The following is a 16,142-nucleotide window of genomic DNA, read 5'->3' as shown; positions in this document are numbered from 1 at the left end:
TGCATATAGAATAGTACATAGGTAGCAGTACATATATGAGAGATTAACATGAGTTGCAAGATGACATGTTTTTTATGAGAGATTAACCTAAGTAGTAATCATTAGTATTCGGTTGTTCTAAGTCTGATTCACAAAAAATTTAAAGTTGAAAAATATTATAGCACCATTAGTAGTTTAATGAATATTGGTCCTAGATTACTTATTATTACTTGAGGCTTATTAGGTCAACTTTATTACCTTAGGAGAAATGTTATTAAATTTAAATCCCAACTTAGATATTTTAAGATTGAATTTGTGTTCATTTGCATGTAACAAGAGGTGCATCATTGACTAAATAGATGGAATAGGAAAAGAAGAAAACATTTTGGGGTTTAGTAATAGAATCCACTAAGTGAAATAAGGTTCACTCACAAAATTCTAATTATATCTAAAAAATACTATGTAATGTTATACATATAGCCATAGAATGAACCATATGTATCATACGTGCATTCGCATTCGAGAATGATTCAATCAAACGATGTCGTGATGTTTTGTGTCCAATAGGAGAAATTGTGAAATAGTGTGGCTTCACTCACATTATACACATGATTATAAATATGAAAATTAGCCTAGGGTCTGATGACATTCAAGTGCATATAGAAAGGTGCAAGCAAGATTTGAACCTTGCACTTCTAAGATGGGAAGCAATTATCTTACCACTAAAGCTACTACTAAGTGCTTTAGGTTTGTATATTTTCTTCTCATATTTAGTATTCCATAGGAAACAAACATAAAAAACCGTGTACACAAAACCATGGTTTTAGCCTATGGTTTTGTGCATGCCACAAGGAAAACCGTGTGCCCGAAAACCATGGGTTCAAGCCCATGGTTTTGTGCATGTTAGAAGGAATCTAGATAAACATATAAAAACCCTCGTAAGGCTTGTGTAATGGGGGGGGGGGGGGATCAATCAATGGATGAATCAAACAATCTATGAATCAATCTATGTATCAAATCGAAAATTAATAATAAGAAAACTTAGTTATCTTATTGGTGATGTGTATGTATGTATCTATCTATCTTAAAAACTTCCTCAATTTTTGTTTCTCTCACTCTCACTCTCACCACATTAGTGCGTCACTTCAGCCGCCCATCATCCATAACCATTAGCGGATAGAGGCTCGGTGCTTGTCCGCACTTGTGACGGGCACATCCCGACGTTTGGCACGTGTGTCACGCGCCACACGACAATGTGTATGGTAAATCATCTCAAAGTTGGATTGGATTGACTAGGGTCTATATTATATATTGATTCACTCTCAATCCTAATAAGTGGACTCTAATCCATTGTGAACTCCAACATAAGTATGGTTGCAAATTATAGCTATTTTATGATCTTCATATGTTATATTAGGTGTAGACAAATATTTCTTTTTGCATACATTATGTCACAAATATCAATATTCTTGACATTATTTTGTTTAGTAAACTTCTCATCTTATAAGAAAATTTTGTTAACCTCTTTGTTAGTGTTGCATTTTTAAGGGAGAAGTGTGATTAATATGTTGTATTGCCAATAGAGTGATTAATATGTCGCACGTATATTGATCGATAAGCTTCATATATTGAATCAATCATATATTAATCTCTTCCTCGTTGATAGGAAGAATACATTAATATACATGCTAGTTGCTAGTTGTCATATGTTGATTTTTGTTTTAAGTTTTATGTTTCAAGTATGTAATATGTTGATTTATGTTTTAAGTTTTATGTTTCAAGTATGTAATATGTTGATTTATGTTTTAAGTTTTACGTTTCGAGTATCTCATAGTTGAATTTGTGTTGATTTGCATGTAAAAAGAGGTACAATATTGACTAAATAGATGGAATATGAAAAGAAGAAAGCATGTTGGGGTTTAATAACATATTCCACTAAGTGAAATACGGTAGAACTATTTCCATTACTTTCCTAAACCCTAAACCCTAATGTAGACCAATTTCCATTACTTTCCTTTAGTCTAATGAATTATTGTTTTTTTGAAACATCATTTGAACCTTAGGTGTAATGGTGGTTTGATTTGAAACATATTTCATTATTATAGTAAGTTGGTTTTGCATTTGTATTTTTGTTGCAAACTATATCATCTAAGGAAAAGGTGCATTAGAAAGAAATGTTGCATTGCCAATATTTAGTGTGATTGATATGTAGCACATATATTGATCGATAAGCTTCACATATTGAGTCAATCATATATTAATCTCTTCCTCGTTGATGGGAGGAATATTAATATACATGAAAGAATCAATTGCTCGTGCTAAAATCCCAAAACCAAATGTCGAAACCCTAAAAAAGAAAGAAGTTGAGGAAGAAGAAAACTTAAACGATATCAAAATTGACCAATAATCTAACATCCAAAAAGTATTGATATTCAAATGCATATTTTGGTTTTTTAATAGCAATATAGAACATCCCTCTCTTTACATAGAATATGATAGGTAGAGGACGCTAAGAAGTATTGTAACTAAGTGGATTTTACATACAATTAATATAATTGTGTGCTTTACCAAAAAAATAAAAAATAAAAATTGACCAATAAGCAAAATAAACCCTCTTCTCAATAAGAGAGGAAAAGAGATCTGAACCTTGCACCTATATTAACCAAAAAGAATATATTTAACCACTAAACCATTACATTTTAGTATTATTTTTGTTGAGTACTTCATTTATTGTTCTAAAATACTTGGGCAGTTGGGCAACTTGCAAGGGTCAGGGTTGGGAGACCAAGGACTTAGAGTTGGGCGATCTCAGAGATATTTTTTTTCGCACGTTCTTTCTTATCCAAATCGGACAGTGTAGATCGCATGCGCCTTCCTCTGAGCAACCTGCACCGTTTGTGGCTAACAATTGGCAACGGTGCGATTCGATTCGGTTTGAGAGGGTCCAAACCGAACGGTTTAAAATTTTTGAAACCTAAACCAAACCGAACCATTAAACAAATTTCAAACCGTTTAACCATTAAACCGTAAAAACTGTGGTTTCGTGGTTCGGTTTCGGTTTTCAACATGGGTCAAAATTTTAAATTTTAGAAATTTTTAAGATGTTCCTAAAAATGTGAGAATAAGGTCTAAAAAGGAAAAGATTATTTAGAAATAATTTTGAATTGTTTTTTTTTTGAATTTTTTAAAAATATTTTAAAAAAATAAAAATAAAACCGTTAAACCGTGTAAACCGTGGTTTCGGACTGTGAAAACCGAACCGGAACCGAACCGAACCGAACCGTCGGCACCGTTGCCGATTGTTATCCGTGGCCGTGATTCCCTCCCCAGCCCTATTTAGGATTTGGTAGCTAATAGACACGAGCACATTACATACATTACATACATACATACATACATACATACTGTATACATATATACATACTGTATACATACATACATACTGTATACATACATACATATAAATACATACAAAACATAACATGTAAACCTGAAGTGTGCAGTGCAGGCATAATAGAGCCCCAGGGGCCCCTAACTCTGTTCTAATTTCTAAAGAAAGATCACCATGGCCGAAGCTCTGTGTCTTCGTTCCATTCACGCACCAACCATGAGCAGCTTCAGCTATGCTAGATACTATTGCTCCACCTCCTCTTACCCCTCCTCTCCGGTTCTCCTCCTGACCATGAAGAACAGAGCAGATAGCCCTGGCTTTTCCTTCCGATCACAAGACATCAGACATAGTCCACCTCCTCATCCAATCCATGGCGTCTCTTCTCGTTTCCAGCTTTCCGCTTCCATCGCATCGTTACCAGGCCTACTTTTTCTTCATCGCCATCATAATCGTGTAGTATGTCATAAAAAGAAGGCATCTCTGGGGAATGAAGGACTACACATACATGTTCTTCCGTCGCACGGTTTCTCGATAACAAAAGCCAGAAGTTGTAATGGATTTAGAGGTGTTATGTTTGGTGGTTGCCGTTCTTCTTCTTCTTCTTCTCCACTCTCATCATTACGTTTCTTTCAGACTCCAGTATCGGGTGCTTCACATGGGATATCTTTACGTACAGAATGTGGGGCCATGCCGACAATTCCTTCAGATAGTGAGGGGAATGTTGAAAGGAATCGCTCGGGGAATGCCACAGTAATTCCGGAGATTGAATATTTGGAAGGTTGCAGCGAAGAGACATCATTGCTCATGGCAGAAGATGATGTGGACGTGAATGTTTGTCGTCCGGAGCCTCCCATTTTGAAGTGTGGAATGGAGCTTCCCCAGAAGTGGAACATTCCTGGTGGTACCGTTGTTCTCATGGACAAACCAAAAGGTATGTATGCTATCTTACCAACTACAATATCAGCATGTGTTATCTAGATTTGGTTGGAAAACATCTATGCATTGATTATGTTCACAACTAACAGAATTAACCAGTTGATTCATAAGAATCAAATATTGGGGTTTAGGGGTTTGGATTTGAGGCTTTCAGGTTCAAGAACCTCTTACTGATTAAAAGACGGATTCTACTGAAAAAATATTTTTTCTTCTCAATAGGGTGGACATCATTCACCGTTTGCGCGAAAATCCGGAAACTTGTACAAGTAAAGAAAGTATGTAAGAAGCACTCATATGTGCCATACGATTTTCTTACCCAATTCTTTATACATTGATATTTAGTGTGTCATCTATACTATCAGGTAGGGCATGCGGGCACACTTGATCCCATGGCTACTGGCCTTTTGGTTGTATGTGTAGGCCCTGCAACGAAATTGGCAGATAGGTGGGTGAGGATCTTTACTTGTTAATGGTATGCGATATCATAGTTCGTTTGGCCTGATGTTTCCACATCTCAAGAAAAGTGTAGAACTAGAACATTGAATCTAATATTAATTTACAATTGCTACATGTCATAAGATGGGTAAATATGTCGACTCATTACAGAACACTATATAGTTCGTTGAATGCACATCCATCGTCAGACTGTTGAATGCCATTCTTTTCTGGGAAACCAATCATGCATCAAGTATGGGTTTCTACTGATTGAGAACAAGAAATCATTATTCTATCTAGTTTTTGCACAATTCTTCAGATCTGATGCCAGTTTTTTACATTTCATATAATATGCCGCAACAAGAGGAATTGGGTTTTTCCCCGTGTGATTAGCAAAGGGTTCAATGATATCAAGAATAAATCCATTTAAGAAAAAATAGAGCTGGGTACAATCTGTACAAAAATCATTCATAATTGCCTTTGTGACCATAATTCTGATGGATGTATTATGGGTAGTATATACAACAATTGTAGTCAATACACTCCTGCTGTTCTTAGGGATTGGAAGGTTACATTTACCTCGTCCCTACCGGAAAATGGTCTTGATAGTATTTATCACCACTATATAATGATTTGAGAACCTGCAATAAAAAAGTACATTAGCAATCCCTGAGATGATTTTTATTAAGGAAGACTACCGTTCCTTTTGAAGGTAGGATATCTGATGATTGGATGCAATGTCATCGAACACAGTCCCATGTATCATCACGAACCTAAAAACAAATATAATATAAATTACATTTCGTTCCTATAGTAATCTAAATATATCCTTGGTTTGTCTACTGTAATAGTCTAATTTGATGTTGAGATTCTTCTGAAGCATTCTATTAACTTTTATTTGGAGTTAGATTTTCTTTTGACAACACTATTTTTGTTTGATGCAGCTTTCAAGCTCTTGTAAAGGTTTACACTGGCACATTTCGGTTGGGAGAAGCAACATCTTCTTGTGATGCTGATTCACCGGTGTGAATACTAATAGACAGATGTTATATTTACTAGAAAGCATTCACACTTGAACTCACATTGAACTGTTTAGATGATTAACCATTTTCTCTTGTAGATATACTAACCTGATGATTTGTTTTGTAATAGATTATTGAAAGAAAGTCTTGGGATCACATAACTGACACCGACATCCAAACAGTAAAGGAAAGGTTTGTAGGAGAAATTATGCAGATTCCACCGATGTTCTCTGCAATTAAGGTATTACTTTTGGACACCTAAATCTTTGTAGACTGTATGTCTTTGATATTCATTGTGCCAAATGGTAACTGTGTATGTATTTCAATCTTAGGTTTTTGTATTGATGCTCTGATGGAAGTCTTGCAAAATTTCTTTAGCATCTGCCATCGATTGATTTCCACTAAAGTTGCTGTTAATGGAGCAAAGAATAATTAATTGTCATAAATTGTTTGATTCATCAAGGACTATGATGTGACCCTGGAGCAGAACGTGTATTGTGTATTTCTTGGATACAAGCAATCGCTTTCTCTACATATGGGTATTTATGATTTATGACTTAGGATATGTGCATTAGAGTAGGTATTGTATTTTGATCAAAGGAGGATTGAGCATTATTGTTCAGGAGATGCAAAGTGAAGAAATACTGATGAACCTGATTATGAGAGGCTTGTTTCTGGTTTATGATCTTCGAAGTCAGACTATGGGAATAATGGATGGTTACAAATTGTTTATCAATGCATATGGTGCTTTCATGCATGAGGAATTAATGTAGATATGTTTCTATATCTGGATTTATCGAAAGGTGTTTATGTATTATTGTTTTAAAATTGATACTATTTAGTCCCATGGAAAAGGCAGCTTATATCTACCAAAGCTGCCATAAATTCCAGGTATACCTATGGTATATGATTACTTACTTCTGTTTTTTCTCTTTCTCTGTAAAGGTTGAAGGCGAAAGGTTATATGAGAAGGCAAGGCGGGGTGAAAAAATTGATGTTCCTGCAAGGAAGATAACAATATATGATTTTCAAATAGAGAGGAACAAGGAAGACAGGTCAAATCTTATAACAACCTATTATACTTCAGACATTTGTGGAATACTCCTGTGTCTTTTGTAATATAGCTCATGCACTGGACAAAGACCTCATCGGAACCACCATCATGCTTTTTGCTACTTGAATGTTCCCCAACTTGTCATGGAATACGGAGGAAACTTTACATTTTTTGTTAAAATTTCAGGCCCTGTTTTATCCAAGCAAGAAGCATAGAACACATTCTGATTAAAATAGTTACTAAGGTTTGTGGGAACCCTATAATCAACTATGCGATTAGGAAATGCATGTCCTGTCCTATGGATTGGATGAGTGCAATGGTTCATGGGCTGTAGAAAGGTTTCTGGTCGTTACTCTTGTATGTCTTTTAAAAGTATCCCTAGAGTAGGTTGTGCCGAAATCTTTTCCTCTTTAAGTAGATATGCATGCTGTGATGTCCAAATCTTTTACAAAAAAGAACTCTATTTGTCAGACTTTATTGCATTAAAGTACATCTGGATGCAAAACCAAAGGAAAAGGATGCTGAAATCCTTCCTACTTTGAGGAAATAGACCCATTTACTCTAATGTTCTAATATCAATGCTCTAACTCCACTGGTCTGACAATATGTGTTCATCAATGCTATGTAGTACACTAATGTGTACACTGCATTTGAACCTTTCCATAAATTAACCCATCCTGTTTTTGGCTGGTGTTCTTTCTCTAACATAGCATTTAAGAAACAAATGTATGGACGATGCAAAACCAAAGGAAAAGGATGCTGAAATCCTTCCTACTTTGAGGAAATAGACCCATTTACTCTAATGTTCTAATATCAATGCTCTAACTCCACTGGTCTGACAATATGTGTTCATCAATGCTATGTAGTACACTAATGTGTACACTGCATTTGAACCTTTCCATAAATTAACCCATCCTGTTTTTGGCTGGTGTTCTTTCTCTAACATAGCATTTAAGAAACAAATGTATGGACGATGCAAATTTTTTGTTGATCAGAGAATGGGTTGTAATTCTTGTTTAATAGATTGATAGTGGTATAGTACGTGCATCTTATAAACAACGCAGTTGCATAGGAGTTTATAGCCAACATTCTGTATTACTTTTGTTGAAATTTGAAACACGTGAATATTTGGCAGATGAAGCAGAGTTTTAATAAACTCAGAGGGAAAAACCTTGCTAAGCAAGAATGGGATTACACAAGTATAGAAAAGCAATACTTGGGATGAGAAGAGTGGCATATTCTATATTTGCATGCATATTGTAATTTGGTATGTTTAGTTATAAACCATGCGTGTTAGAACTGAGTAAACTAGTCCTATGTTTCAGTTTTTTAGTATTGTACTCGTGTTTTGTATCCTGATAAATGTTGGGAATAAGGGGTCATCGTGCCTTTTATTAGTGCACGAGTGTGAACGCACCTGTAGCACATGTTGACTTGTATATACATACATATATATATATATATATAATCTAAAAACCAAAAAAACTGGTACACTCTTTGTACCCAAGACGACGTGCATCTCTCTCTCTCTCTCTCCCTTTCTGGTTGACCTAAACCTTAATCCTCGTGCTGCCCTTCAAACTGGTATCACAGCAGAGCAAGTTAGAGTAGGTCACGTTTTTTTTTCTGCAGAGCAGGTCACGTTTTCTGCAAAGCAAGTTTTTGTGTAGAGCAGGTCACATTTTTGACCATGTACAGAAGAAACATCTTGTAGGCTCTGATAGTGTGGATCAAATTTCTGATGATTGGCAAGAGATGAATGAGCTTGCATGCTCGACTATTGAGTTGTCAATTTCTGATGCTTTGCTGTTTAATACTGAAGGTTTGGACTTTGCCTATTCTATATGGACTAGACTAGAGGAACTATATGCCCAGAAGACGGCAGCTAGCAAAGCTTATTGGCTTAAGAAACTTATGGATTTGCGCATGACAGAGGGCACACCCATATCAACTCACCTGAGTGAGTTCAATTCCATTTTTAGCTAGCTGGTTGGCTTGAAATTCATCATTGATGATGAGTTTAAGGCCATGTTTTTACTTTGCACTTTGCCAGAAAGTTGGGATACTTTCAGGATTTCTATGAGAAATTCAAAATGCGATGCTTCTTTATGCCGATGTAGAGAGTTCTCTACTCATGGAAGAGATGAGTCGGCAAAACAATGCATCCAATAAGTCCTCTAGTGCGTTGCATACTAGGGGTAGGTCATAGTAGAGAGGCAAATTTGATAGTAATGGCCATAGTAAATCACATGGTAAAGATGTAGAATGCCATCACTGTGGCAAAAAGGGTCACATTAAACATGATTGTTTTAAATGGAAGAAAGAGAAAGGAAATGGCAAGAAGATAGATGATGGCATAGAAGAGAAGAGAGACATTCAACTGAGGAAAAGCAATGCTAAAATTGAAGAGGTGAATGTAGTCACTCATTACAATGATAGTGGAAATGATGTACTTTGTCTCTTCATGCCATAGAGAACATGCTTTACATGCAGATATGGATGGTGACATGCACACTTGGATGCTCGATTCCGGTGCTTCTTTTCACATCACCCCTCATCATTAGTGGTTTTCAGATTACACAGGGGGTCGACATGGTGTTGTCAATCTTGGGAACAACTATACATGTGAAATTGCAGGTATTGGCATTGTGCAATTACAGTTTCAGCATGGTTCTGCTTTCACACTTCAGCATGTACGGCATGTACCTCAGCTCAAGAAGAGCTTGATTAGCACAGGACAGCTAGATGACGATGGATTTCACACCACCTTTGGTGATGGGAAATGGAAGATTTGTAAGGGATCTAGAGTTATTGCCAAGGGTAGTAAAAGTGATACTTTGTATCCTCTTCATGTATCTAGTGTGAGTGACCATGTTGTTGCCATAACTGAGCAGCCAAGTGTCTCTTTGTGGCATGGCCAGTTGGGACTCATGAGTGAAACTGGTATGAAAGTACTTTCTCGTTTGGGTTACTTGCCGTGTCTTTGTTATGCTGAATTTGAGCATTGTGATCATTGCATTTTTGGTGAACATGTACAAACATCTCATAAAAGGTCTCTTTCACTGAAGTCTTCCCCTCTTGAGTTAGTACATTCAGATGTATGTCAGATGCCAGGGCTATCATTAGGGGGAAAGAAATACTAAGTCACTTTTGTCGATGATGCTGCACGGAAGGTATGGGTTTACCCTATTCGTAGCAAGGATGAAGTGCTCGACAAGTTTCAAACATTCTTGGCATTAGTTGAGAATCAAATTGATAAGACACCTAAGTGTCTTCGTTCTGACAATGGTGGGGAATGTGTCCAAGGCCTTCCAAGCATTTTGACAGCAAAGGGATAAAGAGGGAACTCACTGCCCCTTATAATCCACCCCAAAATGGAGTTGCAGAGCGTATGAATCGGACTATTCAAGATAGGGTCCGTACTATGCTATCTCATGCTGCGTTACCCCATGGTTTTTGGGCAAAGGCTGTTATGCCAGCTGTTCACTTGATTAATCGGTCACCTAATAGGTCTTTGGGAGGGGGAATACCCCAAGAAGTGTGGTCGGGCAAGCCACCTTCATATGCTCGCTTGAGAGTGTTTGGCTGTGAGGCGTTTGTGCACATTTGTAAAGAAGAACGCAACAAACTTGAGCCAAAGTCCTGCAAATGTATTTTCCTAGAATACGGTGGCGAGGGTGAAATGGGGTATAGATTGTTTGATCCCAAGAAAAGAAAAATAGTACGCAGCAATGATGTTATGTTCCGGGAAAATTGCATGCATAAACAACCCGAAAAGACCGAGGAAGTACATAGGGTTGTATTCTGAGAAAAAATACCTTTTAGCAGCAAACACCTGCTGTAAACTTATCTGCAAATGCAGAAAATGAGGCTGGAAATGATCAGCCAGCCTTTGCCCATAATGATGAGCCACCAAATGTGCAGGAACGGCTAGAACAGCAAGCTTTTAATGCTGATTTGCAGTCTGTAATGCCTAGACAACAAGTTGAAAATGATGATTTGCAGGCTCAACAGCTACCAAACAATGAGCATTGGGTTAGGAGATCGTCTAGAGTTACTAGACAACCTGACAGATTTGTTCCTGATGCAAACAGTGTGGCTGATTATGTCATGATGACTGATTGTGGCGAACCGTCTTGCTTCAAGGAAGCAATGGACAGACAGGACAATAAGAAATGGTATAAAACCATGTTGTCAGAGATGGAATCTCTTGAGAAAAATGACACTTGGGATTTGGTGCAGTTGCCTAAAGGGCAGAAAACACTTCCATGCAAATGGGTTTATAAAAGGAAGGTCATTTCTAATTCCTCGCCAAAGTACAAAGCAAGATTGGTTGCAAACGGATACAAGCAGGAATATGGAGTTGATTTTGATGAGACTTCTCGCCTGTAGTCAAGATGACTACATTAAGAACCATTTTGGGCTTAGTTGCAGCTAAAGATATGGAGTTCATGCAGATGGATGTGAAGACCGCCTTTTTACATGGCGATCCGCATGAAGACATATATATGCAGCAGCCTGAAGGTTTTGTGGCTAAAGACAAAGAGAAGATGGTTTGTAAGCTCAAAAGGAGTTTGTATGGGTTGAAACAAGCACCAAGAGAATGGTATCATTAATTTGATACATTTATGTGGTCTCAAGCTTTTCGTAGAAGTCAAGTGGAGCATTGCTTGTACACCAAGAAGGCATGAGATGGCAGCCTGATTATCTTGGTTTTGTATGTTGATGATATGTTGATTGCTGGCAAGGATATTCATGCCTTGGATTCATTGAAGCAAAGCCTTCATGGCAGCTTTGATATGAAGGATCTTGGTGATGCAAATCACATCCTTTGCATGCGAATACTCCGAAACCGGTTGAAAGGGGTACTCTTTCTATCTCAGCAGGAGTATATCTCTAAGGTTTTTCAGCGTTTCAATATGGAGGGGGGAAAACAATTGGGGTTCCATTGCCTCCATATTTGAAACTCAGTGCAGAAGACAGCCCTGCATCTGATGATGAGAAGGCTGAAATGTCTAAGGTTCCATATGCTTCAGCCATTGGCAGTTTGATACACGCAATGGTTGCTACATGCCCTGATATTGCTTTTGCAGTGGGAGTGGTTAGTAGGTACATGGCAAATCCCGGTAAAAAGCATTGGGAAGCGGTGAAAGGTATTATGAGATACCTCAAAGGCACGAAGGACTTGTGCATTTGCTTTGGAAAGCAAAAGGCATCTATCGTTGGTTTTACGGATGCGGACTATGCTGGTCACGCGGACTGCAGAAAGTCTACTTCTGGGTATGTGTTTACTTTCACAGGAGGAGCGGTCCCTTGGATCTCCAGGCTACAGAAGTGTTGCCAGAGGCAGAGTATGTTGCTGCCACTGAGGCATGCAAGGAGGCTTTATGGCTTTCATATCTAGTGAGAGATCTTGGCATTACAGAGTTACCTATTCTTCATTGTGACAGTCAGAGTGCTATCATGCTAGCTCGAAATCCCGTCTTTCATGCAAAGACGAAGCACATACAGGTGAAGTATCACTTCATCAGAGATGTACTTGACAGCAAGAACATTGAGCTTGTCAAAGTACATAGAAATGATAATTCTGCAGATCTTCTCACGAAGGGTCTTCCAGCTGAGTGATTTGCTCATTGCCGACAGATGATGGGAGTTGGATAGATGTATGTAGTTCAGCTCTGTACATACTTGGACTTAACTGATTTTCTTCTTCCTTTTTTTCTCCTCACGGCACATTTCCTTTAGGTGGGAGGTTGGGAATAAAGGACCATCGTGCCTTTTATTAGTGCACGAGTGTGAACGCACTTGTAACACATTTTGACTTGTATATACATATATATATATATATATATCTATATCTAAAAACCAAAAAAATGTGGTACACTCTTTGTACCCAAGACAGCATGCGTCTCTCTCTCTCTCCCTTTCTCTCACTCAGACTCTCTCCCTCTTTGGTTCACCTAAACCCTAATCCTCATGCTGCCCTTCAATAAATTTGTTACTGTTAACCTCCAATACATGGTTAAAACGTAATGGCGGGTTTATTTTTAAATTACAATGTTTGAGAAAGATTGTGGAGGAAACTTAGCTCATCCTCAAACGTGGGGCTACAGGCAACAGCTGGATTTCTATGTTCGTTGCTCGAAAGGAACATATATACGTTCTCTATGTGCTGACATGGGGAGGGCTTTGAACAGGTACACATTTCTTTTTTTGTCAAGGATCAAGGACTGTATTATTGACATGTTAGGATTCTAATTTCTATACAAACTCCATACTTCACAGATAGTTTACACTGCCTATTCTTATATTATGTATAAAAGAAAGCTGGTTATGTACAATGCTAGAAAACCTAGTACAGTGCTCAATGCGGTTGAAATGCTCAGCTCACTACCCACTGTGTTCTTTCTGATGCCTATGCAATCTTTTTGAGGTCTTTGCAACATGGGATTATTCCTATCATGAACCAGCTCTTCGAATATAAACACAAAGAAGAAAACATAAGAGAGGACATCAGACATTGGTTTAGAAAGAATCGATAACGTTATTACAAAACTATTTTTAACATCAAAATCATGCATGAGGATATTTGTTACTCTGAGCTACATGTGAAGAAAGGATCATGTTAAGTGGCCCTCATGGTGGTGGGGATCACAAGACATCAAAGTATTTGGCAATAAAAGCTCATGTTTGTTATGTGGCTTCAAGGTAGGTCCAGATCATCGTTTTAGCCTTGCATCCTTTCTTGGCCAGTTCTGCAATCTCTTAAGAACTGTCTTGCCTTTGGTTCCAGTATGTGCTGATTTTTTAAGATGCAGTCAGGTTTGGCCTCACTGTCACTCCTTTTTGCACCAGCAGTACACTGGCCTCAAAGGCAGTTCCTTAGACCTATTCCGCTATTTATTTCAGGTTGCATCCTGATGACTGTCTGTTTTGAGACTGTACCATATTGTATATACAACATAGAGTCAACCCTTATCATTAATTGCCTTACTGTTAAAGAGTAAAAGTTAATTTTCTCACAAAGAAAGGCTTGCTTTACTATACATTCTGACAAGGTTTCAAATCTTCTTTTTGTAGTTGTGCCCATTTAACAAAACTAAGGCGTGAGAAAATTGGTAAGGCATTTTATGTGTGTGTATATGTTTTACATTGATTTGTTGGCAAAAAAACATTGATTTGTCAGAATCAACAGCATTATAGTCTGGGGGTATTTATTTGCAGGTGACTTGAGTGTGGATGATGCATGGCAATTCCAGGACTTAGCAGAGACATATTCTAGTCTATATGGTGCTTGATACTAGTGGAAACTTTGGAGGCAAAAACACATAGTTTGTTGTCAAAGTAATGTTTGAGCAACTATGAATGAGGGTCATCCAGGCAAATAGCCATCAATCAACCACTATCACAAGGACACAAAGACCAAGAGCTTGTTTGTCATATATATGCTGAGCTATTTTTTATTGATGGTGAATGATCATCCACATCATTGAATGTGGTGTCACAAATATTTGTAGCATGTTTTGGTGACTGTTGATTCCATATCACATGACCTTGAGTCATTCATTGCTGATGACTTCTCAAACAGTATCATCTTAACAAAAAGTCATCTCATTTGTGAAGAATCTTGTGTGTAATATACATATATTGCACTAATGTACACACTGAGTAGTCAGACATTTTTACCATATTTTTGGGACAATAGTGTAGTTTAATTATTTTCTCCGTTCACTGTTGTCTGCCTTGTGCCATGCGATCAATTCTTATCATTTTCATATCTATAATGAGGTGATTTGTTATTGCAATCATGTTTACTTGATGCTACATATCTGGGTTATGTAACTTGATCTCAGACTCAGCAATCTTCTGGTAATTGCCTGTGTTCTATTTAATTTAACATTCTCAAACTCCTTTTGGAGAATTTGGAATGTGTATGATCGCATTGTTTTAAACTATATTCAGTTAGTGTACAACTCTGAACACCATCTTGTACCTATCATATCACAATGTCAATGGTTATCCTCCACAGCCATGTACTTTGGTAACAGATAATATATGATCTAAAAAGTGTTGCAAGGGTGCCACATGATTCTGTGTCTATGTGTTGATCGAAAGTGGGAAACGATTTTGGATGACTTTTTTGCCCCACTTCGTACAATCTCATTCTCTATAGCAAGATTGTGACTACACTAAGCATTTCGTTTTCAATGGCCCTTAATTCCACAATGTCATCCCCTTTTGTTTCGAGTGCATCATGAATATGAGTTTTATGTCTCTTATCAATGTAGCCTTCGTGGAAGGTCAAAGAGTTTCCACATTCCAATGTTGATTTGCACGTGCTATGTAGCAACTAGAAAAACAGATTTTACAGCTATGGTATTGTATCCAATTTGTGCATCAAATCAATCTATTTACGGAATTATTTCTAAGAACACTATATATAATGTTAGTTAATTGACCTCAAGGTGGCTTTGTAAGAACACATTTTGGATCTTCTAAAGAAGTATTTCGCTGGCAATGCAATTGATGAGCTTTGCTCATTAGTCATCAAGTTTATTGCTTGGTTTATGTCGTTTATAGCTTTAGTAAAGACTACTCTTATGAAGTTGCTCCTGTCAATGTTATCAAAGACGTCATTAGGTTGCATACTGGTCAAACACCTACATAATCCCCATTGGTTGGATGAAGTTAACAAGATACTGCGATAAAACCTTAATGAAACCCCACTGTGCAAACAAGTAATTGGATGGCATAAAGAGTTCATTAACTAAGGTTAGCTCATCAGTGCTGGATAAACATACGTGAATGGTGTAAGGAGCTATCTTCATGAACTACCGTTTGCACATAACTGGTTCCGTTGCACCTGATGGGTATTGATAGGAGGAAGCATCAAATGAGACTTGTGTACATGCGTGCGTACCAATAGCTATAAGATAAAAAGGCTTAGGGAAATTCCAATAATTAGTCTTGACTAGATGGTGGAGCTGCACGTCATGGTTGAGCTCTCCTTCCATGCTTCTTTTCCAAAAGTAATGATGACATAAAAGAAGCTCCCTAATGCAACCCATCTTCACAAAATTTTCACCAACCTGGTGACCTCGGTGACCAAAACTTGTATTTTTTTCCCAATTCAGCATTTTAAAAGTATCCGTCTGAATTTTTTCTCCAAACAGTATGCTGAAAATAAATTTAATTTATCATTACAATGCTCTGACATCCCAAGCGATATGGAAACTAATTGATACAATGTTTTTGTGTACGATGTGTGACAAATTACCAATAGTCTGTAGAAACTGCCCAAATAATGTCATTATGGTTGAAAAAA

At 37.4% G+C, this 16,142-nt stretch overlaps 1 protein-coding gene across 2 annotated transcripts; it reads left to right on the top strand.

Annotated features, from left to right (window-relative positions):
- Positions 1-3,516: 3,516 nt before the first annotated feature.
- LOC147850231 (Pseudouridine synthase family protein) lies at positions 3,517-14,553 on the top strand. 2 transcript variants are annotated; one of them, XM_087336359.1, is made up of 9 exons: positions 3,520-4,301; positions 4,526-4,581; positions 4,669-4,751; positions 5,686-5,764; positions 5,894-6,004; positions 6,709-6,818; positions 12,931-13,014; positions 13,898-13,935; positions 14,042-14,553. In XM_087336359.1, exons 1-9 carry the CDS (start codon positions 3,545-3,547, stop codon positions 14,113-14,115), a joined length of 1,392 nt encoding a protein of 463 aa, XP_087192485.1. In that variant the 5' UTR covers positions 3,520-3,544; the 3' UTR covers positions 14,116-14,553. The 2 variants fall into 2 exon arrangements, with proteins under 2 accessions (XP_087192486.1, XP_087192485.1); XM_087336360.1 differs by lacking the exons at positions 12,931-13,014; positions 13,898-13,935; positions 14,042-14,553 and adding an exon at positions 7,953-8,132 and having other exon boundaries at positions 3,517-4,301.
- Positions 14,554-16,142: the final 1,589 nt, after the last annotated feature.

This window comes from Azolla caroliniana, unplaced genomic scaffold, assembly GCF_043228905.1.
Source record: "Azolla caroliniana isolate FFs.n. ecotype wild unplaced genomic scaffold, voAzoCaro1.0.p SCAF_21, whole genome shotgun sequence".
Classification (NCBI taxonomy): domain Eukaryota; kingdom Viridiplantae; phylum Streptophyta; class Polypodiopsida; order Salviniales; family Salviniaceae; genus Azolla; species Azolla caroliniana.
The sequence above is the reverse complement of the archived record's forward strand: the minus strand, read 5'-3'. Positions and strand labels throughout refer to the sequence as shown.

Excerpts from the sequence above, each read along its gene's own strand:
- LOC147850231 (XM_087336359.1), top strand. The coding sequence starts at position 3,545 with ATGGCCGAAGCTCTGTGTCTTCGTTCCATTCACGCACCAACCATGAGC. Across the intron at positions 4,752-5,685 it reads GCAACGAAATTGGCAGATAG|CTTTCAAGCTCTTGTAAAGG; the intron begins GTGGGTGAGGAT and ends TGTTTGATGCAG. Across the intron at positions 6,005-6,708 it reads CGATGTTCTCTGCAATTAAG|GTTGAAGGCGAAAGGTTATA; the intron begins GTATTACTTTTG and ends TTCTCTGTAAAG.